General features: G+C 36.3%; 1 protein-coding gene and 1 long non-coding RNA gene across 18 annotated transcripts in view; one reads left to right on the top strand and one right to left on the bottom strand.

Annotated features, from left to right (window-relative positions):
- CBLB (Cbl proto-oncogene B) overlaps window positions 1-23,887 on the top strand; it is a 221,967-nt gene extending 198,080 nt beyond the window's left edge. For all 17 annotated transcript variants that reach the window (XM_060404202.1, XM_060404205.1, XM_060404194.1 and 14 more), the window contains 3 exons: window positions 1,449-1,589; window positions 7,730-7,849; window positions 20,118-23,887. In XM_060404202.1, coding sequence (XP_060260185.1) covers window positions 1,449-1,589; window positions 7,730-7,849; window positions 20,118-20,377 — 521 coding nt within the window. In that variant the 3' untranslated portion in view covers window positions 20,378-23,887. The remainder of the gene's footprint in view (window positions 1-1,448; window positions 1,590-7,729; window positions 7,850-20,117) is intronic.
- The window catches only part of LOC121816356 (uncharacterized), a 76,587-nt gene continuing 66,802 nt past the window's right edge, over window positions 17,661-27,445 (bottom strand). Inside the window, exons 2-3 of the long non-coding RNA XR_006055895.2 lie at window positions 19,011-19,156; window positions 17,661-17,707 (exon numbers count right to left, since the gene is read on the bottom strand). This is a non-coding gene — a long non-coding RNA (uncharacterized LOC121816356). The remainder of the gene's footprint in view (window positions 17,708-19,010; window positions 19,157-27,445) is intronic.

Below are 27,445 nucleotides of genomic sequence, written 5' to 3'. Positions count from 1 at the left end.
GACTCTTTGCGATCCCCTGGATTGTAGCCTGCCAGGATCCTCTGTCCATGGGATTCTCCAGGCAAAAATACTGGAGTGGATTGCCATTCTTCAGAGTGCATTTGATGAACAAATGTTTTTGAGCCCGTGATATCCCAGACCTTCCTGTTCTTGGTAACACCTTGATGAATGCCACTTTCTATCTTCCTCTTCCCTCTTACAAGGCATCTCTTTCTCTCTCTGTGTGACCTATGGGACTTTCACCTCTGAATCATTTGTGAAGTTTTTTTAGAACTCTCTGTGGAATCTAAGCTCCTCAGGTGAAGGCCTTATGATTTTGATCTTCACATTATCCATGTGCCTAGCATGGTATACAGGAATATCAGGGTGGGGAAAATAACAGTAGGGGCAGATAAAGGATTTGAATAAATAAGAGTGTGGAAGATAGCTAAAGATTCAAATGATACTAAGAACTAAGCTCTCTCTCCTGTACTTTCATATATTTTACATTAGAAAAGTTTCTCTAATAATCATTAGAGAAAATATTCAGAATATTTTTCCCAAAGCAAGCTGTATGAGTGGTGAGACCATTTGTATTTCAATATACCTTTATATTCAAGTCAATATATTTAAACACAGAAGAATATTTATTACTAGAATATGTGGATATTTATACTCCATTTCATTCGCAAGTATTTGCGATTTCTTACAGAAATACATATACTGCAATTTTATTTTTTAAACAATCAAGATGAGGAAAAATATGAATAGGAGATAGTAAGATGTGGCAGGTGAAACATAAGTAGACATAAAAATCTGCTGCAGTATTTTATAGTTACAAAAGGTGGGAACTATGCAAATATAAGTAACTAGCTTTGGGACCACCACAAAAGTTAGTTCTATATTTAACTGTGTCTCTCTAGAGATATCTGGTAAGTAGAAAAAGATGGTATTCCTCTACTGCAGGTACATTTTCTGTATATTCTGACAATGAAATATATGGGGAGGATTAGTTTAAATGAATTAAAATCCAGTAGAGCAAACTTTACAAGATAATTTAAATTATCCTATGACATTAAATTTGTGTGCATGTTGTGATTTTCCAGTTAGACTGGGACCTCTTACTGTTACACAGAAATTCTGTTTTGATGATGTTGATCTTATAATATTTAGTTCAAACCTCCAATGTCTTAATATTATAAAGGTTACAGATGAATAATAAGCTGCTTCATACCCTGCCATACAACTTTTTAACAGAAAGGCCTGAGAGAAAAAGTCTGCATGTGCCCATGTGTGTTTGTGTGTCTGTACTTCTCTCCAGACACTCCCCGCAAAATAATCAGCTCCCATTGTCAAAGTCGGTCAACTGCTGTATAAACACTGCAGGTGAAGTTCATTATAAGCAGTAAGAGAAAATTGTTAGTTTTGCCTGAAGTTCTGCTGCTGATACTGACCTTTCTTAAATGCAGGCGAAGATGCTTTTGATGCTCTGCCTCCGTCCCTCCCACCTCCCCCACCTCCCGCAAGGCACAGTCTCATCGAACATTCGAAACCTCCTGGCTCTGGCAGCCGACCATCCTCAGGACAGGACCTTTTCCTCCTTCCTTCAGGTAGGAGAGAAAACCCAAGCAAACCTTTCACTTGAAGCAAAAGAATTTCTAAGATCATACTGTCAAATAAGCATTAGTAATTCACTGATTTCTGGCTCTCAAGCTGAAAAATCCTGGGGGGAAAATAGCAGTTGGGTGGGTTTGTCTGTCAGTTGTTTGGTTTATTGCCAAAAGAATTTTTTAAAATGAGGAAAGCAACAAGGAATCACAGAATTTAGGAATGTTGCTGTATGCTACAGATAACACCTGTATGCTACAAAAGGCATCCCTGAGAACCAGAGGGCTCTGTGTTTGGGCCGATAGTGATGGGGACAAATTTAGACTCGCTCCTAATTCTGAGTGTGGTATTTCTAATAACATGTTTAAAATTTTTTACTAAATATGCTTTAGGGTCATTATTTTATTCCAAAACATAATATCTTGGTAAACTATACTGCTGTAACATTAGTAGGTGTGTTTTTTTTCTGAAATATCTGCATTTTATTGTTGTGTTTCTGTTTTTATTTTTAAAGCCTTGGTGTATTTACTAAAATTATTGATCTTTGAGGAAAAATTAATATATAGCTTTTTGTAAATTCAAGTGAAGAGTAGAAATAAAAACACTTAGTAAACCATCCACTTCACTAGTCAGAATTATCAGGAAAAAAAAAATTCAGTTATATTGAATCTGCTCATATTAACTGTTCCAATCAGCCCTGTTGGTGATTCTGTGATCTATACTCAAACATTTGCTTCCTCAGTTTGGTTTGATTAAACATAGGATAAAGATTTTTTCTTAGCAACTGCTTTACATATATGAATGAGGTAAATCATGAAAGCCTTTGAAGAGTACTAACTTTGTCCTTTGGCCACCTATATGCTTCATAGAAAACTTTGGGATCTTTTACACTTTTCTCATGGTTCTTTTTTTCAATTTGGTTTGATAATTTAGAAGTTTGAGGCAGTTTGTACATATGACACACAAAATTATAGACATATAACTTGGAGTATATAATAGCTTCAGTTCCTAAAGGCAGTTTATGTTCAAGGAGTAATTTTGAGTTTAGTTTTTTGTCAGTAAATACTGAATTGTCCTGTGTCACTCACCCTGTGAAATGCCTCCCTGACCTCATGGATCACATTAATTTACTGAATGCTACCAGTCTGAGCTACATTTAAGCCCATTGAGTGAAAGCACAGTGAAGTGACTTCTTTTAAAATTAAGCTTTCTAGGAGTTAGAACATTTTACACACATGCTTTTACCTGTTTCAAAAGAATCAATTGTAATTTATTTCAGTTCTTTATCATAATTTCATTGTTTGTTGTGCTTTGTAAAAATCTTCAAAAATTTTTTACTCACGATTAATTACAAGAAAAAAATTACTTCAAAATGAAAAGCCCCCTTTTTTATTAGATAGAATGAAACTGTTGTATAAACTGTTTTATTTCATGTATAGCTTTGCTTGACTGCCAGAGAGGCTCAGGAGCAGTTATCCTTAGCCTATGGTGTGAGGCTAATATGAGACCAGAGCAGGGTCATTTGAAACTGTTGACTCACTCTTGACCTGCTTTTGGGTTTTCCTAATGGCTCAGAGGATAAAGAATCTGCCTGCAATGCAGGAGACCCAGGTTTGATCCCTGTGTTGGGAAGATCTCCTAGAGAAGGGAACAGCTACCCACTACAGTATTATTGCCTAGAGAATTCCATGGACACAGGAGCCTGGCAGGCTACAGTCCATGGGGTCGCAGAGAGTCGGACACAACTGAGCAACTAACACACACACTTGACCTACTTTTATACATGGAAGTATTCTAATTCCATTCCAAATAATATTGACATCCCTTGATACTAAATTCTTCTAAGAAGAAAAAAATGCAGCTTTCTTCCCCATTTCCAGTCTCCTGTCATTAACAGGACAAATTTCTAGTCTGTTGCCAGTTGCTTTATGAGATCCAATGAGTCACTGTTTTTATTCATTTTTAAACCACATGTATTAGACCTCCTCTTTATCAAAAGAAGTATTTTAATTGTTCTTAATGGAATATCATAGAACACAAGGGTTTCTTTCAGCTTATAAATAAGCACTTGTATATCATTCTGCAAAGGATTAAAACATTATAGAACATCAGTTCTTCACTTTGAATTGAACTTCCTGAAAGAATCCTCTATAAATACTAAACCAAAGTTTAACTCAGTAGTCGTAGAACCATATAAGGTAAACAAAGGTGACTGCTAAATTTAAACAGATATATGAGCATTTTACTGCCATTATTTCCATTATAGTTTAGTCTGTAAAATTTTAGACCAGTGTAATGATAAGCCTTTCCTGGCATTATGGAGATTTGGTTTCTTTGAAGAAATCCGTATCCCTGATTACAGACAGAGGTTAGGTATCTTCATGATGTTAAGTACCTCTTTAAACCAGCCTCTTTATTGCAGCATTCAGTGCCCTGCACACCTGAGTCAGGCCCGCCTTTCCAGCCTTACAAGCCCACTGACTGCTTTATAATAGTGATTTTTAAACTACAGGGCCCAGTGTTTCGCGAAAGAGCCTTAGGGCTGCTATACGATCAAAAAGGGGAAGTGAAGCAGGGACATAGCTCTGATGCTGCTTTTATCTGGTTTCCATTTTAGGCCTTCATGCAAGATTTCTTTTGGCAAAATAGTAATGGCCACCCCGCGGTACATGAGCCATCTACTCTGGACAAGCCAGTCATATCTTAACAAAACCTGAAGAGTCCTCAAAACAAGCTTTACGCTTTCCTGTCTACAAACCCAGGGCTACTGCTAGCACATATATGCTTTTATGTGCACTACAAAAAGACATTTCTTTTGTGCTGGTGGGTTGAAATAGGCATGCCTCCCTCTGCTTTGTGCTAGAGCCAGTGCTCCAGGAACAAAGCCGAGGCTGTAGTTATGTCTGTTCATTCCCAGTACTGCGTCTTTGTGCAGTGCACAAAATACACAATGTATCTGGCAGCCCTTACTGAACCTTTCCCTCACTATATTTCTACCTGGAATCTTCTTTTGAAGTCCTTATCTAATCTTAAAGTAACAATTCAACTCTGAAAGCTAGCCAAACTGACTTTATTAGAGATAAAGGAAAATTTTTCACTGGGATCCTGAAATGCAATTGCATAAGTAAAGTACAGAAAAGGCTTGGATCATTAGCAGCAGTTACTGGGAATGCTTTATAGGTTTGGTTGCCCATGACCTTTATGAAGCACACCCATGACATGGTTTCCGAGGGTGCTCATGCCCTTTGATGGTTGCCCTCAAAGAATTCAGGTCAGAGATCCAGCAAGGCGAGGTCCTCCCTGGGGCATAGCCAGTGTGGAGACTACTATGTCTCAGTGTTGAAGGATTCATGGGGTAGAATCGTGGTTCTCAAATTGTGGTCTTGAGACCAGCAGCATCAGTATCACTTAGAAATTTGTTAAAAATGCCAATTCTTTAGACCTACTCAAGACTTACTAAATCAGAAACTCTGGAAGTAGGACCAAAAGTCTGTATTCTCACAAGCCTTTGGGGTGATTTTGATGCACGCTCAAGTTGGAGAAACCCAAGACTAGCTTATTCCTGGAGAAATGCAGCCAGCGTGAGAAAGGGAAATAAAATGACACCATGTGAACTATGGTACATTAAAGGAAGTGAAGGTGTTTTAACCAAGAGAATCGAAGATCTTGAATATATTAGAGTTGCCTTCAACCGCTGTATTTGTGAAAGAATGATTAGATTTCTTGCATGTTTCCTCAAATGATCAAAGACCAGTGAGAAGAATTAGGAGTGAAAAAAATGCATTCCTCTTAAGCTTCCTGAATTAATAATAATTCGTATATCTCAGATGGGTACTGAATTCTCTAACACTGGGGGACTTAATCAGTGGTAAATCACTACATATGGGGATTTTATGAATATGAGTTAAAAGAGTGAGGAGTTTTGTTTCACTTCAGTAGCTCTTTAAACCCTATTACAAGCCTATCAGTTACATCTAGCATTGATAGTCTTTTAAAACTTTCAGAGTATTGGATCAGTCTTTGAGATAACTTTTGGGCAATATCTTTGAGATAATTTTTGGGCAGTCCAGAGGAAAGATGCCATTTTTTAACTGTTCAGATTGCCTCTTTTCCTACACTTGAGTAAAAGATTGTAAGTATTTCAGATAGTGGGGAAAAAGAATTAAGAAAATTCCATAATGCCTCCTCCCAGAGAAAACCTCTTGTTAGGTTTCCTTCTTACACAGCATTATTTTGATTGATACCTGTTTCTGCACTTTAAAGTGCAGAGCAAACCTTTTCCTCCCAGTCTTTTTTCAGTTTTTAATAATCTCTTAAAATAAGTATTAAAAAATTTCAATTTAGCATTACCACACTGTAAATCACAGACAGTAGTATCCTGCTTTTTAGAGTAGACTAACCCCATCATGTTTATTCATTCATTTCTGAAACATATATTACTATATATAATGATACTCTGGCTATGGTATTTTCACTTTGTATGTTTTAATCCTAAGTATGGATATAAAATTTTATTTTAGTGGATTTTTGAAAATTTTTAAAAACTATTGATTTTTAAAAACTATTGATTTTCGAGTTTGGTAATTATTGTACTCTCTGTAGTAACCGTATCATATGTATTTTCCCGTTGAAGCAGGAACCCTTCCAACCTTACAGTTTGCTGCGGAAGCCCAGGTTACCCTGTACCTGACCAGTAGCCAAACTTATCATGAAGCATCATAGTGGTTCGGAATTGAATTAAATATTCCATTCTATTTATGTTCACCTTTTACTATACCCAGTGACTTTTCAGATGCAGTAGATTAATGGTACAATATCATACTAATATATATTATGTAGTCTATTTATGACTCAGTAATCAGTCTGGAATCTAATATTTAGCCTTCAATAGATGATTAGAAATAGCTTAGGTATATCTAACAAAACTAAATTTACCCTTAAGGAAACAGAAAAGTTTATGTATTATAGTAGACAGTCTTTACTCTGACCCAATATTAAATCTATGATGTTTTAGAATGAATAAGAACTAAAAGTAAAGTTTATTGAACATTTAACTGTAAATCTTTGGAAATTTTCTATATTTATGCAGAAATAACCATATTTGGTCCCTTTGGTTAGCCTTCCAAAATCAAAAGATTAATATTTGTTGCATGGAATTTATCTTCTTACTCCTTCCTAAAATGTTTCAGCAAAATGAGGCTGATCTATTGACTTTTTAATTATTGAAAACTCAGAATCTAAGACTCATTTTAATTTCAAAATTAATGAAATCAAATTAAGTAGCCTTGGTTAGGTTAAAAAAATGTCTCTAGCAAAGCTGGGGATAATTATTGTATTCAAATAAGGAAAGAAAATAATGACTTCAACTCTTGCCTTACATTGTCTAGTCAAACTTTAGTCTATGCATTTCCTTCTTAAATTATCAAATTCTTACATGTTTTTAATATCAAACTCAAATGAAATTTTAAACAATGAAATATCTGTTCTTCTTTAATAGTTAACATTTTAGCCTTATGTTAGCAATACAAATTTCACATAATTTAAATTTATGAAAAATCAGAATCTAAATTAGTTTTTGGTAGTTAAAAGTAAGTATCTATGAAGTGCAGGCTATTTACCAAGCAGTGTGCCTGGTACCGTGTTTCTGTTAGGAGATATAATTCAAACACAGTTGAGTATAAGATAAAGTCCCTGTCCTTTAGATGTCAAGCCCATTTTACAGATTATGTCTGCCTAATGCTTGAGAGATATTAATTGATATGATAATACTATAACAGGCAAAATTCAAAATCCACTTTTTCTTGTTGACTTTACAACAGTTTCTATTCATTGTACGGGACAAATTGGGGCATAAAATTAAAATTAGAAACAGTTTTTATCATCAACAATTTTACCATCAAATAAGAGATCTGAAAGATACAAAATTAGTAGTGTGCATCAGTTAGGAAAAACAGGGAAAAGCATTTTTGACCAAGTGATGAATAAAATTCAAAATATGCAGGCAGGTTAGAAATGGTTACTATCAGTCATGAAATGTTTTCTTATTTTCAAAAATTGATCTTTACAGAGAATTTCTAGTTGTTTTCTTCAGCCAGTTGGCAGAGATAATAGTTTTAATCTGAAAATTATCTTTATTTTTAAGATTCCTTTTTTGATCCAGCAAGTGGCCAAGTTCCTTTGCCTCCTGCTAGGAGATTACCAGGTGAAAATGTCAAATCCAACAGAGCATCCCAGGACTATGATCCGCTTCCTTCATCTTCGGGTAAGTTGGCTAATAATACTAAGAATAATACCTTACATTTGCATAGTGCTTTTTAGAGCACCTTTCATTCATTATATAATTTAACGAGTGCTGCCAGCCTAAGAAAGTATTTTTATCACCTTTGCATTTGCTCTTAAAGCATGTATTATGTGAAGAATGCCTATAGAATTGTCTCAGAAAATATTAAACTAAGCCTTAATATTAACTTTAATCTGTCAGTAAGGCATGTTCTGTGCCTCAAAAATCTATTCATTCTCTAACTGAGCTCATGGGAAGATCCAAGACAGCCAAGTAAGTAAATATTTCATTTTCTAACTTTTGTTTTGCCATATCAGATATGAGAAATGGGAAAGATGTCTATATACACTGAAATGTTGCATTCTCTTATTTTTCCATTAAAGGAAAAAAAAAAAAAAACTCTTTAGAATTACTATTAGCACCAGACTGTTAACTTTCAAGCTTATTTAGGGCTATCATGCAATGTTCAGCTGCCAGTCAGTAAGTGCTGGGGTGGTCAAAGGGTTGATTCAGGATTTTGGTACAATGTTTCAGAAAAACCCAAAATTTTTACCAACCCAATAGAAGGATGTACCATTTTAGTAACTACAAGTCATACTCACAGCCATTATTAATGAAATGCTGCTGATCTGCTTCTTCAGGATGCCTTCTTTGACCCACCATATCTAAAATAGCTCCCCCTACTTTACACAGTCACTTTCTATCCCTTTCTTTTGCCTTATGTTTTCTTAATACCGCTTCCATTAATTTGTTTGCTTGACTATTTATCTCCTCATTCGAATATTAATGCTTTAAAGATATATGCATGATTTGGTTCACTGCTATATCCCCAAGTGTCCAGAGGAGTGCCTAGCACATATTTCTTGGACGAGTGGCTGGATACAAGGGAGAAGGGAAGAGTAACTGATAGATGTTATGCTGAACATACACATATTAAAGAATTAAAACAGTATATTTGTCTCACAATTAGAAGCATCAGAAGTTTTTCCTATGTAAATTTTTGTCCTATATCAGTATTTTTTTAACTGTATTTTGACTTTTTTGAAGTACAGTTGATTTATAATATGTTACTTTCAGGTATATAACAAAGTATTATATAACTGAATATATATATGTGTGTGTTTGTGTGTATATCAGTTCTGTTCAATCACTCAGTTGTGTCCAACTCTTTGCAATCCCATGGACTGTAGCATGCCAAGCCTCCCTGTCCATCACCAACTCCAGGAGTTTACTCAAACTCATGACAGTTGAGTCGATGATGCCATCCAACCATCTCATCCACGGTCGTCCCCTTCTCCTGCCTTCAATCTTTCCCAGCATCAGGGTCTTTTCCAGTGAGTCTGTTCTTTGCATCAGGTGGCCAAAGTATTGCAGTTTCAGCTTCAGCATCAGTCCTTCCAATGAATATTCAGGACTGATTTCCAATAGGATGGACTGGTTGGATCTCCTTGCTGTCCAATGGACTCTCAAGAGTCTTTTCCAACACCACAGTTCAGAAGCATCAATTCTTCAGTGCTCAGCTTTCTTTACAGGCCAACTCTCACATCCATGCATGACTACTAGAAAAACCATAGCTTTGACTAGACGGACCTTTGTGCCAAAGTAATGTCTCTGCTTTTTAATAAATTGTCTAGGTTGGTTATAGCTTTTCTTCCAAGGAGCAAGCATCTTTTAATTTCATGGCTGCAGTCACCATCTGCAGTGATTTGGGAGCTCAAAAAAATAAAAGTCTGTCACTGTTTCCCCATCTATTTCCCATGAACTGATGGGACCAGATGCCATGATCTTAGTTTTCTGAATGTTGAGTTATAAGCCAAATTTTTCACACTCATCTTTCACTTTCATCAAGAGGCTCTTTAGTTTTTCTTTGCTTTCTGACATAAGGGTGGTGTCATCTGCATATCTGAGGTTATTGATATTTCTCCCAGCAGTCTTGATTCCACCTTGTGCTTCATCCAATCCAGCATTTCTCATGATGTACTCTGCATATAAGTTACATAAGCAGGGTGACAATATACAGCCTTGACGTACTCCTTTCCCAATTTGGAAACAGTCTGTTTTTCCATGTCCAGTTCTAACTGTTGCTTCTTGACCTGCATACAGATTTCTCAGGAGGCAGGTCAGGTGGTCTGGTACTCCCATCTCTTGAAGAATTTTCAACAGTTTATGATCCACACAGTCAAAGGCTTTGGCATAATCAATAAAGCAGAAGTAGATGTTTTCCTGGAACTCTCTTGCTTTGTCAATGATCCAACAGATGTTGGCAACTTGATCTCTGGTTCCTCTGCCTTTTCTAAAGCCAGCTTGAACATCTGGAAGTTCACAGTTCATGTCCTGTTGAAGCCTGGCATGGAGAATTTTGAGCATTCTTTACTAGCTTATGAGATGATTGCAGTTGTGCAGTCATTTGAGCATTCTTTGGCATTGGAATGAAAACTGACCTTTTCCAGTCTTGTGGCCACTGCCAAGTTTTCCAAATGTGCTGGCATATTGAGTGCAGCACTTTCACAGCATCATCTTTCAGGATTTGAAATAGCCCAACTGGAATTCCATCACCTCCACTAGCTTTGTTTATAGTAATGCTTCCTAAGGCCTACTTGACTTCGCATTCCAGGATGTCTGGCTCTATGTGTGTGATCACACCATCGTGATTATCTGGGTTGTGAAGATCTTTTTTGTATGTGTATATGTGTGTACTGTGTATATATAGTATGTGTGTGTATATATATATATTCATCTTCAGATACTTTTCCATTATAGGTTATTAACAACATACTGAATATAGTTCCCTGTGCTATGCAGTAGGACCTTGTTTTTTAATCTATTTTATATATAGTACTGCTGCTGCTAAGTCACTTCAGTCGTGTCCAACTCTGTGCGACTACATAGACAGCAGCTCACCAGGCTCCCCAGTCCCTGGGATTCTCCAGGCAAGAACACTGGAGTGGGTTGCCATTTCCTTCTCCAATATATAGTACTATGTATCTGCTAATCCCTAACTCCGAATTTATCCATCCCTGCTCCTTTCCCCTTTTATACCAATTTGTTTTCTATGTCTGTGAGTTTCTGTTTCATAAATAGATTCACTTATATCACTTTTTTCAGATTCCACATATAAGTGACATCATGTGATTTGTTTTTGTCTGATTTACTTCACTTAGTATCATAATCTCTAGGTCCATCCATGTTGGTACAAGTGGTATTATTTCATTCTTTTTTATGGCTACCTAATATTCCATCGTATGTATGTATAGTCTTCTTTATCTATTCAGCTATTGATGAACACTTGGGTTATTTCCATATCTTGGCTACTTTAAATAGTGCTGCTATGAACACTGGGGGGCATATATCTTTTTGATTTATCTTTTCCAGATATATCCCTGGGAAATGGGTTGCTGGATCATATGGTAACTTGATTTTTCATTTTTAAGGAGTCTCTATATTGTTCTCCATAATGCACCAGTTTATATCCTCCCCTACAGCGTAGGAGGGTCCTCTTTCCTCCACACCCTTTCCAGCATTTATTGTTTGTAGACATTTTGATGATGGCCATTTTGACCTGTGTGAGGTGATATATCATTGTAGTTTTGATTTGCATTCCTCGAATAATTAGCAGTGTTGAGCATCTTTTCATGTGCCTCTTGGCCATCTGTATGTCTTCTTTTGGAAAGTGTCTCTTTAGATGATCTGCCCATTTTTTGTGTTTTGTAAAAATTGATCTGGATGAGTTATTTGTATATTTTGGAAGTTAATCCCTTGTTTGGTTTCCTCTAGTTTTATAATACCTGGTCTTCTATTTAGGTCTTTAAACTCATTTTGAGTTTATTTTTGTATATGCTACTATTTTAATTTCATTCTTTTATATACAACTGTCCAGTTTTCCCAGCGCCACTTATTGAAGAAACTGTCTTTTCTCCATTGCATATTCTTGCCTCCTTTGTTATAAATTGACCATAAGTGTGTGGGTTTATTTCTGGGCTTTCTATTCTATTCATTGATTCCTATTGTCTGTTTTGGTGCCAGTACAGTACTATTTTGATTACTGTAGCTTTGTAGTATAGTCTGAAGTCAGGGTGTGTCATTCCTCCAGCTCCATTCTTCTTTCTCAAGATTGTTTTGACTACTCAAAGTCCTTTGTGTTTCAATACAAATTTGAAAATTATTTCTTCTCTGAAAAGTGCCATTGGTAATTTGATAGGAATTTAATTCAATCTGTAGATTGCTTTGGGTAGTATTGTCATTTTGACAATATTTATTCTTCCAATCCAAGAACAGAATATATCTTTCTGTTTGCATCACCTTCAGTTTATTTCATCAGTGTTTTATAGTTTTCAGAGTATGTCTTTTGCCTTCCTAGGTAGCTTTATTCCTAGGTATTTTATTCTTTCTGTTGTGACAGTAAATGGGATTGTTTTCTTAATTTCATTGATACTTTATTGTTAATTATAGAAATGCAACAGATTTCTGTATTTCAATTTTGTATCCTGCAGCTTTACCTAACTCATTAATAAGCTCTAGTAGTTTACTGGTGGCATCTTTACAGTTTTCTGTGTATAGTAGCAAGCTATCTTCCAAAGTGACAGTTTTGGTTTTTTTTTTACTTCTTCCTTTCTAATTTGGATTCCTTTTTTGTTTTTTAACTTCTCTGCTGTGGCTAGGACTGTCAAAGCTATTTTGAACAAAAGTGGCAAGAGTGGCATCCTTGTCTTATTCTTGATCTTAGAATGCTTTTAGATTTTCATTGTTGAGTATGATGTTTGGTTTGCCCTGTATGTTCTTCATTATGTTGAGGTATGTTCCCTATATGCCCACGTTCTTATCAGAAGTGGATGTTGAATTTTATCAAAAGCATGTCTGTATCAAGGTGATCATATGGTTTTTAGTCTTTAGCTTGTTAATGTGATATATATCAAACTGATTTATGGATGCTGAAAAATCCTTGCAATCCTGGGATAAATTCCACTTGATTGTGATGTATGATCCTTTTTAATGTATTGTTGCATTCAGTTTGCCTTTAAGCTCAAATTTCAGCTCACAGATTTGTTAATAGTGAGCAGTTGTCCATTCTGTAACACCCAAATCAAGGTAGATAGCTATTTTGAGAATTATTAACACAATAGCTCTGTTCTTGATGACATGCATGGGAGATGCATAAAAATCCCTCTGTAGTTTCATAAGTTTTCATACTTGAATATAACTCGGAAAATTTTACTAACTTTTTCAAATTTTGGTCCATGCTGTCTTTACCAGTTCACTTCTAGCCAGTCCAATATTTCAGATATATCCATGGATACCCACTGAAACACTATTTTCAGTTGAAAGGGAGAGAATCCTAGGAATGGGGGAGCCTGGTGGGCTGCCATTTATGGGGTCACACAGAGTCAGACACAACTGAAGCGACTTAGCAGCATATATATATGAAAATAAAGCAGATTCCTTGAGATGTTAAAATACAACTTTGAGAAGAGTGCCTTGACTGATTTAAAAATAACATTCTGTATCACCAGCTCTGTATTAACAGAAACATATTCTCAAGTTACAAGAAGGATTGTGGCCTAAACATTCTGTTTTCACAGCTTTCTAGTTTACACCATAGCATGCAGGTATTATTGAGCCCAGAATAACATCATTTACATATATGATTTCAACTGGTAGAAATTCCAGTTAGTATTACACTAGAAATTTCACGGAAGAACTTTGAGTGACAAACCCGTTGAAATATCCCCAGATAGGCATTTACCAGAAGCCTGAACTGGCTTTTTACCTGAGTGAAAAACTAGTCTTGATATTACTTTGAGGGTCTCAGCTAGCTGTAACATCAAATATTTCAACTGACTCCTTGAACTCTCTTTACAAACACAGTCAAACCATGGAAAATAAGATACATTTTTTCCAGCAAGATACTTGTTCACATGCTCCTTCACAGGGCTACCAAGCTGTCCACTAGTTTATTTCATACTAGAAGAGGGACTTAGCTTGCCTTCTGGATTAGATCTTTCCATCAAAAACTTGAGACTGGATGATATGTGCCTTTGGTATGCTAACAGCACTTACTTTGCAGTAGCATTTTTATACTTTTTAAGATGACTGTTGAGGATTCCGGTATAATTTGCTGCATCTTATAAATTCCATTTCTATTTTTTATGGTGATCTAGTTGATGGTGACTAATTTATGTTAATAAACTTTATGAAAAGAATATTTCTAATTCCAAAAGTTTGATTTAAAATTATTTTCCTTATACACTTATCTTAAAAAGATGTGTGCATGTCTTCATATATAAAGAGCCTTCTGAATGTTTTATTCCTCCCCCTCCAAAAGTTTATAACTCTCTAGTTTTTTGATATAACAGTATTTAATGATATGAATATGTTATAATGATAGTTAATAACTGGATTTTACCAGCTGTGCTAAATTCATATATACCTGTATATGGGTGACATATATTAGCAAAATTATTATTTTGCTAATAATCTGCTTATTTCTTCATGTGGGGTTCATGTCTACACTAGCTATGCAGGAGCTTTCACACATTTTTCAGTTTGCTTTTCTCTTGTAACACACATGTGCTACAGTTTGAATACCATTCTTTAAAAACCCAGGGCATCCAGCTGACAGAATACAAAGTCATAATGATGTGTTTTTGCTCATGCTGATGAGTACAGCTGAGCTTTTTAATATTCTTAGTAGTTAGAAGGACATTTAAGGCAACACTTAATGCTAGAATTTCAGCACATGATTTGTATTAAATGTGTTTGTAACAGATATTCTTACCAAGTATACCTGCAGAATAAAGAAGGTCTCATAGAAGGAATTGATTCCAGTACTACTTTTCCTTCACTAACTTAAAGGAAAAGTGATCAGATGTTGAATGAATTTTATATTAAGACCTCAATTGGAAACAATGGCTTCATTTCACATAAGAGTTGGAATTGTGTATTGTTATTATTAGAGATGTTTTAAGATAGTGTTTTTAAGGTTTTATGTTCCAACAAAGGAAATTGCAGTGTCATATATAGAGTTTTACTTCAGTTCAGCTACCTAAAATATTTTTCCTTATACACAGCTTCAGGTTTAAAACCACAGAACATAGTGTTATTTTTCTTACAAAGATAATACTAGTATACTAATACTTCTTCTATAACAATTTTCTGAATGTATTAAAGTTATAACCTAGGCTCTGTTTTTAACAATCATAATTACCTACTATAGTGTATGTGAAGATACTTGTAATTTAGTAAAAACTATCTAAAACATGTCCTTCTAAAATTAGATAGTATATCGATAGTGGCAGCAATTCAAATTTACATAGTGAGTTTCAGAAATAATTGATCCAACTTATGTGTCAATAATGAGATTTATATCTTAATGAGTTATTTATTTTTAATACTCAGGTATTGTTATACATGAAAAAATATGTATTCCAAGACTCTTGATGTCCATCCCAAGTGTTGTCAGTGAATTACTAAAATAATCTTAGAAATTATATCTCAAACTTTAAAAAAGATTATGTGCAGTTTAGCTCCTATAATTTTAAATAACAGAATTTAGTTTAATATGTTTTGAGTAGTTTTTATTATGGAAAAAAGATCTAGCCATAACTTAAATGGGTGAGACACAACAATGTTTAGTATTGTACCCAAGGTCTCAAAGCTAGTAAATGATGGGATTTGATTCAGTAAGTATGCAGCCATTTATACTGTTGTTAGGTTTAAAAATTTAACTTACTCATTCATATAATAATGATTGCTAAGCTGAGTTTGGAGATACCGGTGAGAAAAATCAAAACCAGGAGCTAAGGAAGAGGGTACTAAGAAATCTAAAATTGTAGGAGAGATTTCAAAACTGCCTTATGATCACATGACTTTAGGGAGATACTGTGTGCTTTCTGTACTTTTTTAAGATTCTTAAGTTTCAGAAGCTCAAGAGTCTTTAAGATTCAGACTTGTAAAAAGCACAGTAGACAGAATCTGAAGCTTTGTTTAAAATTATTAAAGTAGTACATGGACATTAAAGAATAAAGTAGAATTTAAAGAAGCAAAAGTCACCTGGAACCATTTCATCAATAGAAACAGTATTGCCATTTTGGAGCCCTTCTTTCTAATGGTTGACCATGCCCACATTCACACAGTGGAAATCATACTCCACAGTATAATATAGTATCATACCTTTCTTACACATCATTAAACTTTTTTTAAAATGTCAATGTCACTTTAAATTATTGTATGGTAGTCCATCGTTTTGGTATACTGTCACACTGCTGCTGCTGCTAAGTTGCTTCAGTTGTGTCCGACTCTGTGTGACCCCATAGACGGCAGCCCACCAGGCTCCACCATCCCTGGGATTCGCCAGGCAAGAACACTGGAGTGGGTTGCCATTTCCTTCTCCGATGCATGAAAGTGAAAAGTGAAAGTGAAGTCGCTCAGTCTTGTCTGACTCTTTGCGGACCCCATGGACTGCAGCCTACCGGGCTCCTCTGTCCACGGGATTCTCCAGGCAAGAGTACTGGAGTGGGGTGCCGTTGCCTTCTCCAATACTGTCACACTAGCACTTCTCAAATATTTTTCCCCACCAAAGAGCTAACTCTGAATGACAAGGGGATTATGTCTTTAACTAAAAGTGGACCGTCACATGCAGGGAATTGCCTTTAAAATCTTTGTTATTTCACATATGTCTACAAATTTTACATTTTACTTGGTATGTCTACATTTCCATCTTTAAAAACATTAAGTCTCTCATATCCTTGAGTAAAACTAGTGACCAGGAAGATGTACGGTTTGTATCTGGTGGCTCCACATCTTCTTGCACTTGCTTGGATATTGTTGCCATTGCTCCTAGGAGTTCAAAAATACCATGAGCATGGACAGTGACCCCAGAATAAACACATGTGCTTCCAGTCACATTTTTAAGGATACATGTATTCAGGTACAGAAATCCCCACAGAGCTTGTAAAATTCACAGTCATTCCAGTGCACTACAAAACTACAAGATAACTCCTTTGAGGGAACTCTAAGATCGGTTCATCTGCTCCCTTCCATCACCTATGCATTCCAATGTAAGGACCTGATGTCTCCTCTTTTAGACACTGTGAGAAAGGAGTGGAAACAGTGAAGGCTGCCCATGAGTTTTAGGAAGAGGTGTCTAGAGAGGGGGTTGGCTTTAAGTGATATAATCATCAGCATGAAACTTTTTTAACAGTTTTTTTTTTTTAAAAGGTTACTCTTCAAGTTGTAAGAGAGCTTGCTTATTGGTATCTTGCTTAAAAGTTTATAAGAGCTCACTACAAATTCCAGGGGTTTGTTTTTTTTTTCCTGTTCCACACTTGAATCCCTATTGATTTATAGTAATTGCTTTTTTATATAGCATTTGAGTATAGTGGTTACTATTACAGATGTGAATTCATTGTCCTCTCTTTTTCAAAGTCTCCTCAGCACATATACCAAGCATTACATTAATTCACATACTACCTGAGAAGAGATAAGTTACACCTCTAAAAATGGAGACAAAAAAGTATATTTGCAGAGTGAGAATGATAAAGCAAACTGCTTAGTTAGCTGAAAGTCACTCTAAACCTTAGTGGCCAAGCAGAGATGAATCTAAGTCTCTGAGTGGTGCTCCTCATTGACATCCTCACCTGGAAAAGTTGTAGCTGTCCGTTGCTGGTGCAGAGCTACACTGTCCAGTTAAAACAGTCAAACAAAAAATTAAAACATTCCAAATTGAATAAAATATTCAGCAATAAATAGAAATTTATATATAACAGGTGGCGAAAAGTTACAACATAGCTTCCACTTACTTCCATTCATGGGCTCTAATACATGATACTGTTCAACTCAGGACATCTGTAAGATTCCAAAGACATGTCAGGTTAGGGTGGCAAGGACTAGGGTTAAATAAGTCGGTATATGTAAGAGTTCTGTATTTAAAGAAAAATATGTATTTGTGGACACACTAATCTTTGCTTCAGAGGTTTCTCCTTTTTACTGAAAATATATCCAAAATCTATTGTGATTCTTTCCACAAGTGGTTTGAATCATTTCCTCTAGTTGATACTTGAAATAGACCAGAGATCCCTTCACTCCTCTAGTTTTGATTTAATCATTTTGTTGGGTGTTTTATTTTCCCTAACATTTGGTTTAACTTAACTTGGGCTTCCTGAATTATGCTTAGTACTTATGATTTTTTTAAGAAGAGAATAACTTTCTCAAGAAAAAATTATCATCTGCATATTCCCATTACATTTGGCCAGTATTACCTATAGCAGCCTCACAGAGTGAATAGATTTCTTGGGGGTTTTCCTGGTGATAGATGTCATATTTTCTAGTCATCTACCAAGATCAAAGACACGTGTTTATTAAGTCTAAAATCTACAAGTTCTAAAACTTAATTTTTTATTATACCATGAGATGTCTTGCTGTCACATCATCTTTCCCAGTTGAGTAGTCTACACAGCTATACTTATCAAAAATGCTTACTAGTCATGTGCACTTCTCAGTATTTTAGATAGGAACAAAAGAACAGTATTGGAAAAATTCTTCAAAAACTACCAGTACAAGGAATTTAACTTTGTATTTACTTGTAGGTCCTTTTCACACCGAAAAATAAGCCAGAACAGACAGTATTTCAATGTATAAATTTCGTGGTAACTGATTAAAGGAAGTCTTGCTAGAATCTCTAATAGTTTTTTGGAAGGGATTAGAAGCAAAGCATAATTTATTGTCCATCTCTGCATGACATTAATGGAAATACTTAATAGAAAAATAAATGAAACCTCAATAGTAAGAAATGCAGTTTACTAGACCATAATAATTTGAGATGTTTAGTTACAGATACACAAAACAACACAGACTTTACCAAGAACCAGAAACTAATGTGTGTTATGTCTGAGTAGAATGAGCTTTATCTATACCTATAATATCGGTTCAAACTAGATATTATTCTGTAAGAAACAAGACTATCATCCAATTTTGTGTAGAACTAAATATTTTCATCCTGGAGGCTTTTGTGTATGTTATATTGATAGTGCTAGAATTGCAAATAGAATTTTTTTATTACCTTCTCAGACAAATATACTTTTGAGAAAATATGAAATAATGTATCAGATGATTCTTGGATTTACATTTATTATTGAAAATATCAGCTTACAGCGTTTTCAGACGCCAACAGGAAAGTTGGCTAGGGAGTGGAGATCAGGAAGGACAGGACGAGCACAGGAGTCCTGAGGCATCGTGTTCTAGCCTCACTTCTTTGTTTATTTAACTGTGTCCCTGAATGTTGCACTTGTCAGTCACCTAAGGAAAAAAACATTAAATAAATATTGGTGTCTGTCTTGTCAAATTTATGCCATCAAACATTTATGGGTTTAAGACAGCTTTCAGTCTCTTTCTAAAATCTAGGCTTTTAATATTACATGCCATATACAGATAAATGGAAATCTGTGATAAAAATGTCCCCTTAAGTTACTAGTCCACTTCCTGGTGATCTGCATGATGGTGGCCTATATTTTCTTTGTTCTTAATGAGATTACTTTCCATTTTTGGACACCAGTGTCATTTGGTTTAACTTTGAGAAACGAGTATCAAGAGACTGACCTGGAACCCAGTTCTCCACTAATGTTCCTGCTGGCTTTGCTTATTTTTCAAGCTAAGCTTTCTGCATTGGAATCTGGATGAAGTATTTCAGCAAAGCACCAACCTATTGACTAACGGCTGTCGCAAAGCATCTGCTATTTCATTATTTCCCACCAGCATCAGTAAGGCTTCACTTTCCAGGATTCTAACTGGAAAAAATATGCTGCAAAGCGTATTTCTCTGAAGTCTTGCTTGTGACATGGGGTGGGATGTAGGACCTGATGGGTATGTTCTAGCAGGAATATCCTTGAGCTTGTAACAGTTTCTTTTAGTAGAAACTTCCCAGAAAATTATCTCCACCATAGTAGAGAAGGGTTACTGTACTGCCAGAGTGAAAGCTTTTCTTTTTCAGTTATTTTTTTCTTCTATATCTTTTATTTCATATGATTTAAAGAATATATAGAAGTGGGAAGACATTTGTGTTCTCAAATTTCCAACACACCTTGCCTTTGTTTTCCTGACATTCAAAATAGGGACAATATAACCTATTCAACCACAGTATATAAAAGTGTTTTTTGTAGAAACAAAAACTATTTTGATATAAAATAATGAAATCCTACTGATGTATAATGTCTTTCTTTTTATCTCTTTATTTAAATCCTTCTCTTTAAAATCTACTCAGATGGTTCACAAGCACCAGCCAGACCTCCTAAACCACGACCCCGCAGGACTGCACCGGAAATTCATCACAGAAAACCCCACGGGCCTGAGGCAGCATTGGAAAATGTCGATGCGAAAATTGCAAAACTCATGGGAGAGGGTTATGCCTTTGAAGAAGTGAAAAGAGCCTTAGAGATAGCCCAGAATAATGTGGAAGTGGCCCGTAGCATCCTCCGAGAATTTGCCTTCCCCCCTCCAGTCTCCCCACGTCTAAATCTATAGCAACCAAGATCATAAAGACCAGAAGGCGAAGCAATCGCTGACTATCCCAGGCGTGTGGAGAGAAAAGTGAGACGGGATTCAAGAGAGAAGCTTTCTCCTCCTCACGTGGCATCATTGAGAAGAGAGGCTTGGAAGTGGCTGCTTCTCAGAAGACAGCTGCTGCTTGCTCAGGATGCCAAGGGCTGTGGCTTCCTTACTTTTGCTAGCCATACTTTTAAATCAGGGTTGAACTGACAAAAATAATTTAAAGACGTTTACTTCCCTTGAACTTTGAATCTGTGAAATGCTTTTCCTTGTTTACAAGTTGGCAAAGTTGCAGTTTGTTTTTTACTTTTGTTTTCAGATTTTTGGTTTTTTTGATACCTGTACTGTGTTCTTGATCAACCCTCTGTACAGTGGTCAGGTCTGCTGTAACATTTCCTACCAACTCCCTTGCTGTGTGCATCAACAGCGAAGTCCCATATTCATTGTGATTGCTCCCATCCCAGCCCCCTACCCAGGTCCAATTTCATTTCTCCCATTTACAAGATGCTTTAAAGGTTCTGATTTTCAGCGTATCAAACTAATGCAAAACAAGTGTGTGGCCTTCACTACTGAGTCTTTTCTTTGGAAACCATCACTGTTGAGAGATGGGGAAAATCCGAATGTATAAAGCATTTTTTGGTTCATGAACTGCCTTTTATAAGGGATTTTCATATAATATAGAAGAGCTTCCCTTTTTGGTGTAAGTTTTGTGATCTTTAATCCTCCACACTCTCATCTTTGTCATTCTCGAGGTGTAATGACTGTTAAAAAAAAAACTGAAATATTGGAAAGCAGCTACTGCAGAGGTGGGAGAAATACACTTGCACATGATAGTGCTATACTAAGGTTATGTAATGCGGTCCCTTGATATTTATGCCTGCATTACTTACGAGGCATATACTGAATAAGAGGCCATCTCCCAGAAGTGTATTAGTAATTTTCAGATAAAATTATGAGCATATCTTTCCCAAAGTGGAACAGACTTCACTTCCTGTTTGAGTGATTACACCCTGGTACCTAACAAGTTTAGGAACCAGTTCCTCTTGCAGTGGAAACAGTAAATCTTTGATGCACTGTTAAGTGCTAATGCTACTGTGGCAACGTGTTTTTTTGTTTGTTTGTTTGTTTTTGCAAGATTCTTAATAGTAATTTTCTCTCTACCATCAAATTAGAGCTCATATTTAATATTTAGAGTCTTATTCATTGCTCCACGTTGTTCCATCCAGTCAGGTGAAAGAAATTTATATAGTTTTGCCTTTTTTGCAAAATGAAAGTAGGTTCTTCAGAAACCACGTTATTACTTTTAAACCTACAGATATTTATTGGGCACCAGTTATGTGCTCCGTGCTGTCAGGCACTGTGTTCTTAAAGCACAAACCATCACAAAGTGATTGGATTGTGGTATTCTGTTATCCTTTATCCACACTCTTGATGGTCAAAAAGTGTCTCTGCTAGACAAAAGCATGGAAGGTTTCCACCAGTGCTTCAGAATTTTCAGGCAGTCGTCTTTCTAAATTATTACTTAGTAAAGAATTGAGACGAAACCAGGTCTGTGTTAAACGCTTGACCCGCAGGTGGTTTTCTGAATGTGTACTGCCTGCGAGTTTGTGCACATTTCTGTCACTTGTTCAGCTTCACACAGTGTGATGGAAAAAGAGGCATCTGGTAATGAGTGTCTCTTTGGGACTTGAAAGCATGTGACCAGATGTGTAGCAGAGCCAAAGGAAACTAAGTCGAGACTTGAATAGTCGTCGTGTTGACCTGGGGAGGGAACCAGCACATTTCTTTGTGAACTGACACGTGCCCTGACTTGACAACTTGGTCTAACATGAGGTACTTGAGGAGTCATAGGCCTTGGATAGTTTGTGCTCATGTTTTAATTTCTTCATCTGATTCTGAGCTGGTTCATGTCCCTGGAAGAGAATTTTTAATTTGCCTTAACTGTTCTTCCTGTAAGTAAGTATATGAGGGCAGTTTTTTATGTTTTTAAAAATTGCGTTGGCTAATTCTCTATTGCTTTATGAACTCCAGTTTATATCATCATGATTTTTCATTTGTTTTATTATTTTCTGATGTCATGCTGAAATAGCACTGTGTTTGGGGTTGGTTTTTTTTTTATGACTTGCTATCTTTGGTACAGTCTAAAAGCCAAAAGTTGCCACTTCATTGTGATAACATTCTTAATAGATCAGGGAAGGATGTAAAATGTGAGTGTTAGAAAGCATACTATAATCTCATTCAAACAATCTTAAAAATGAGTGAAAATTTCCAATGAAAGTGAGAAAAAAAATAGTGACAATATAGTAAGTTTAAACCTGAAATTTTTAAAATCTATTTTGCAAGAAAACTTACTAGCCTGCACCAAAATCTCTCTGTACCTAGTTCTCAATAGCAACCATTAGTTTTACCATGAAAAAGACCAAATCAGAAATTTGTATGGAATGGAAAGAGGGAAACTTTCTATCAAACACTGTCATGAAAAACTTACTGCTACCTATTACTTAACTCAAAAAAAAATTTTTTTTGAGGAAATAATTAAACAAAAACACAGTTTTTAATCATAAAAGTGACTAGCCATTAATGGCTGGAAATGATCCAGGTTTGGTTTCACTGTGATCCAAAAAGTTTGACATTCCTCCCATTTCTCAAGATTTGGTAATATGATTAAAGCCACGACAACATACCATTTATATAATTAAAACAGATCATGGCCAACATTAACCTGCTCTCCCCTGTCCCCTAACATATTCTGGGGCAGAAGTACGTACCTTTAAAGATAACCCAGTAAATTATTTCCATAATCTCTTTTTCCCCTTGATGTCTGTAATATCTATCCTGGCCAAATTTTCTAGAATTGAATCGGCAGTGCTTATGGTCAACTTGAACTTCCTTCCACAAAGGTGACCCCTCCCCATCCATATTCCCTTGCCTATATTGCAAATAGTCTTAATAACAGAACCCTAATTGCCCGTGAACCTCAGAGGGCCCATTGGTTAACTCAATATTCCACACACATGAACACTTGCAGAGATTTCTTCATAATGTGAATTTTTTTCTTGTTCAGTTCCAGAAGCATTTCTTACAGTTTGGACATTATTTTTCCTCTCAGATCTTCAACTTGAAGCTTTAATTTGCACTGAATTGTCTAACCCAGTTAAATTTTTCAGTTTTTTTTCCTGTTACGCTGACAGATTTGAAAGCAAATTGCAGTATGTTTTCAACAATACAGGTACTGCCTGTTGACCTGGAATTTTAGTGCTTCTAGAAGAGTTTGCAGAAAATGACAGCAGCTGAGTGAAGGGTTTTCTTCTCAATTACTATTTTATTTTTAATACCTTTTTAAAACTTGTCTAATGTGGCAAAATAGCTATGTGTTCAATTAATTTATATTTTATTCATCCTTTTTCAATTCTGGTTATTATGTAAACTCCAGTACAATTTTATCTGTTCTTTTAAGGTATTTTATAAAATGAATGTTAACAAAAACAGAGTTGGTATATTATTTTTCAAATGAATGCAAACATTTCAGAGCAGTTCTATGTTGTATTTTTTATCTTCACGTTCAGAGCTAACGGTCAACGTCGTATCAAATACCCATCACAAATGATTCAATTATTAAATAACAAAACCATACCATTTAAAGGTATTTCACATAGAGAAGATACTCCCATGCCTTAGAACTAAAAAGTTAGTTATATTAAGGCCCTGAGTAAGAAATACCAAATCCGGGAAAAGCTGATTGTCTTCTAATGACATACCGTATAATTGATATTTCTTAAAAGTAACATCTGTTCTTTATATTCTTTAAATTCCTGATTTTTCTAATCATTTGTTACTGGCCAGTACATAATCCGGGAGAGGACAATGGAGACAAACCATGTTAATAACTGCTTTTGTATCAGAAACCATAACAGAATGTTCTGAAGGTCACTGGTACATGCATAGCAGTAATAATTATACTTTCAAAGACCACACAATTAAATGGGAGCTACAAGCACATAATTCCAATACACAGAACACTGTACAGATGTCATCACGTTGTACTGGCATTAGGTACATATGGTAAGCGCTGAAGAACCCAGGCCTCCTGCATGGCAGGCGGATTCTTTACCAGCTGAGCCGCCAGGGAAGTCTAGGAATACTGGAGTGGGTGGCCTATGCCTCCAGCAGATCTTCCCAACCCAGGCATTGAACTGGCGTCTTCTGAATTGCAGGTGGATTCTTTACCAGCTAGCTGAGCTACCAGGGAAGCCCCAGAACTATGTTGGGCCCTTAATATATGCAAGGAACTTAGTGTTAAAGCATTTAATCCTTTCAACAACCATCAGGCCTCTTCTAGGACTGTCAAAGTAGGGTGTGATATGTTCCTTCTGAAAAGTCAGAGAAATAATAAGACTGAATAGCATGTTGTTAGCCTAAAGAGAAACAAGGTTGTTGTTAAGAAAGAACTCGGGAGGTAAAGCTTTTCAAACAGGAACAGCACACGATAGAACACTTGTTATTTAGACAGAGGTGAAAAGTAGTAGGACGGTTGGAACACAGCAGAGACTAGGGAGGGTACCTTGATGACCGAAGGTGAATGACCATGTGGCGTCTCAGACCCTAGGAATCAGGTTAGGAATCACTTGCTGGAACTCAGATAATAACATCCGTGAAAATGCCTAGAGATTAGGTGTATTTAACAGGAATTGCCACATCAAATGATAATCCAGCTATAAACTAAAGGGAAATTTAATTTTCATGCCTCTTATGTCCCTTGTGATTTTCAAGAGAAACTTGGGTGGTATTCTTAATTACCTATTTTTGCTGCTGCTTCATCCTCACTGCCACCACCCTCTTTTGGGTCTTAATTTTGACTCCCCTAGAATTTTTAATAGCCTGTAATTGACCTCTGTGGCTCTAGTGCAAGGCAGACTGAAGTTTCTGAAATTCAAATTCAGTGTGATGCCTCCATGTAAAACCCCTGAATACTCTACGGTAGAGATCCCTTCTCTGCATTCCTTTTCCTACTCACCTCCTTTCCTAGACCCTCTTGGCTTCTGCTGAGCTGGCAATTGTCCAAACGGGCTCCACGTCTTTATACTTGCTAGTTCTTCTAACTGTTCCTTTCCCCTTTTCCAGCCTAGCCAACTCATTCTTTAAAATCTACCTCAAGTGTTTCTCCTGTGAGGCATTTATCTTACCCCGTAGTGTGAGTTAAGCATGTCATTGTCTACATCTCACATGGCACCAGTATTCTAATGCTTATAGTGTGGTTTTTGCAGATACTTCATTCCACAGATGGCCCCAACTAGACTGAACTTCTTTATTAGAGGAAGCATGTCTAAGACATGTCTATGTCCCAAGCTCCTATAGAGCCTGGCACATACTAAAAAAAATGCTTCAAATAAATGGAAATGGCCTTCTTAAGTAGCCAACAGTGGAAACGGTCCTGAAAGCTGGTAAAGCTCTGCAACTAGCTCCCTGCATGCAATGCCATCTCTTTGATTCTGCTTTCTTCACCCATGGACCAGGAGATAGATAAGCCTACTATTACAGTAGATGCCTAGGTTTTTCTTCACTGTTTGGATGGGGAGCAACAGTTATTTAATAAAAAATCAGATTCACAAACGCTAGATTTAAAAATTTAGAGATAAATTTTTTAATTTATTCTGTTTTAGTAACTTAAGAATACTTAATTCTTCATAAAGAGTTTATGACAAACATGTCCAAGAAACTACTACTCACACATTCCCATGACGATGCAACAGTGATTAAGAGTACAGGCTCTGGAGTCAGACTGCCTAAGATCCGTTCCTACCTCTACTCCAAGTTATATGACCTAGGTGTCCTAACTGCATTGTGCATCAGCTGCTTCATCAGTAAAATAAGAATAGCAACTAAACCTACAGTAAAGGATTTATAGGGGGCTTGTGAGCCAATACTGATAAAGAACTTAAAATGTATCAGTACCATTGAATGCGCAATAAATGGCAGTTCTAATTATCACATTCCTTAAAGAACTTAAGCCCCATTTCATCTCAGGATCTGCAGAGTAGATGGCAAAGAGAATTATGTCAGATTTATCCTGTTACTTCATATAGCAAAAGGTAGACAACAAAGGAGCAAGATTGTTCTGGCTACACTGAGAAAACTTTAAACTGAAAGGTAATGAGCTACACATTCTGTTGACAAATTGTAGAGTTGAGTTTTTTAACATAAAACATCTACTGTCATCATGTGCACTTCCTGTACTTGGTACACAAAGCCCAGTACAATGAAAGTAGAGATCAGAGATGGTGATGTGGCTAAATCTCCACGGTTACTCTGGGTTCCTCAGGAGCTTCGTTCTCCCACATTGACAACCCCCCCTCCCCCAGACCAAATATTCAGAAGCTCTCATCAATAGATGAAAACTTTTTTTAAAGTTTAAAATCTAGCTCAAGCACAACAAATAAATTTTTCTTTGGGATATAGAGAAAAGCATAACTAGTGGGTTCCTTTAGTCTCTTCATACTAAACCAGAGGTTGAAGAATACTTTCCCTAGAAAGAGGCTAAAACCCCAATGCTGAAAGCAACAGGTATTAACTAAATACCTCCATATTCTAAAACCCACCTAGCAAACCTCTGCAGGATTCATTAAGATGCTAATAGCAGCATTCATCCACAGCCCTCAAGGTATATACAAAGAAGACTCGGGCTGACCTGGGAGAAGTGAGTGACGGGTGTGATGTTACGGACTGAATCCACCTCTCCCAAGCCAAACAATGTTAGGTCCAGAAAAGAGTCAATTACAGAGATTAAGAAACTCATTGCATTCCACTGAATATCTGCTTACACAGTGGACTTACTGATGTGCTGTCTGTGTCTGAGTAAAGTGAAAACAAGACAGTGAAGAGAGACTGGCAACGAATCACCTGAGAAGGAGCCTCACCATTTGCAGGGCAAGGATGTATATTCTTACAAGACAAGCAGAACCCTGTTGAGGCAGCTGACCTTGAGCCATCTTGTCACAAGAACACAATACCCCAAGTACAAAAAGACTATGATTTGTATGCCACTGG

The sequence above is a fragment of the Ovis aries genome, chromosome 1 (assembly GCF_016772045.2).
Source record: "Ovis aries strain OAR_USU_Benz2616 breed Rambouillet chromosome 1, ARS-UI_Ramb_v3.0, whole genome shotgun sequence".
In the NCBI taxonomy this organism is placed as follows: Eukaryota; Metazoa; Chordata; class Mammalia; order Artiodactyla; family Bovidae; genus Ovis; species Ovis aries.
Note: the sequence above shows the minus strand (reverse complement) of the source record. Positions and strands in the feature narration are given on the sequence as shown.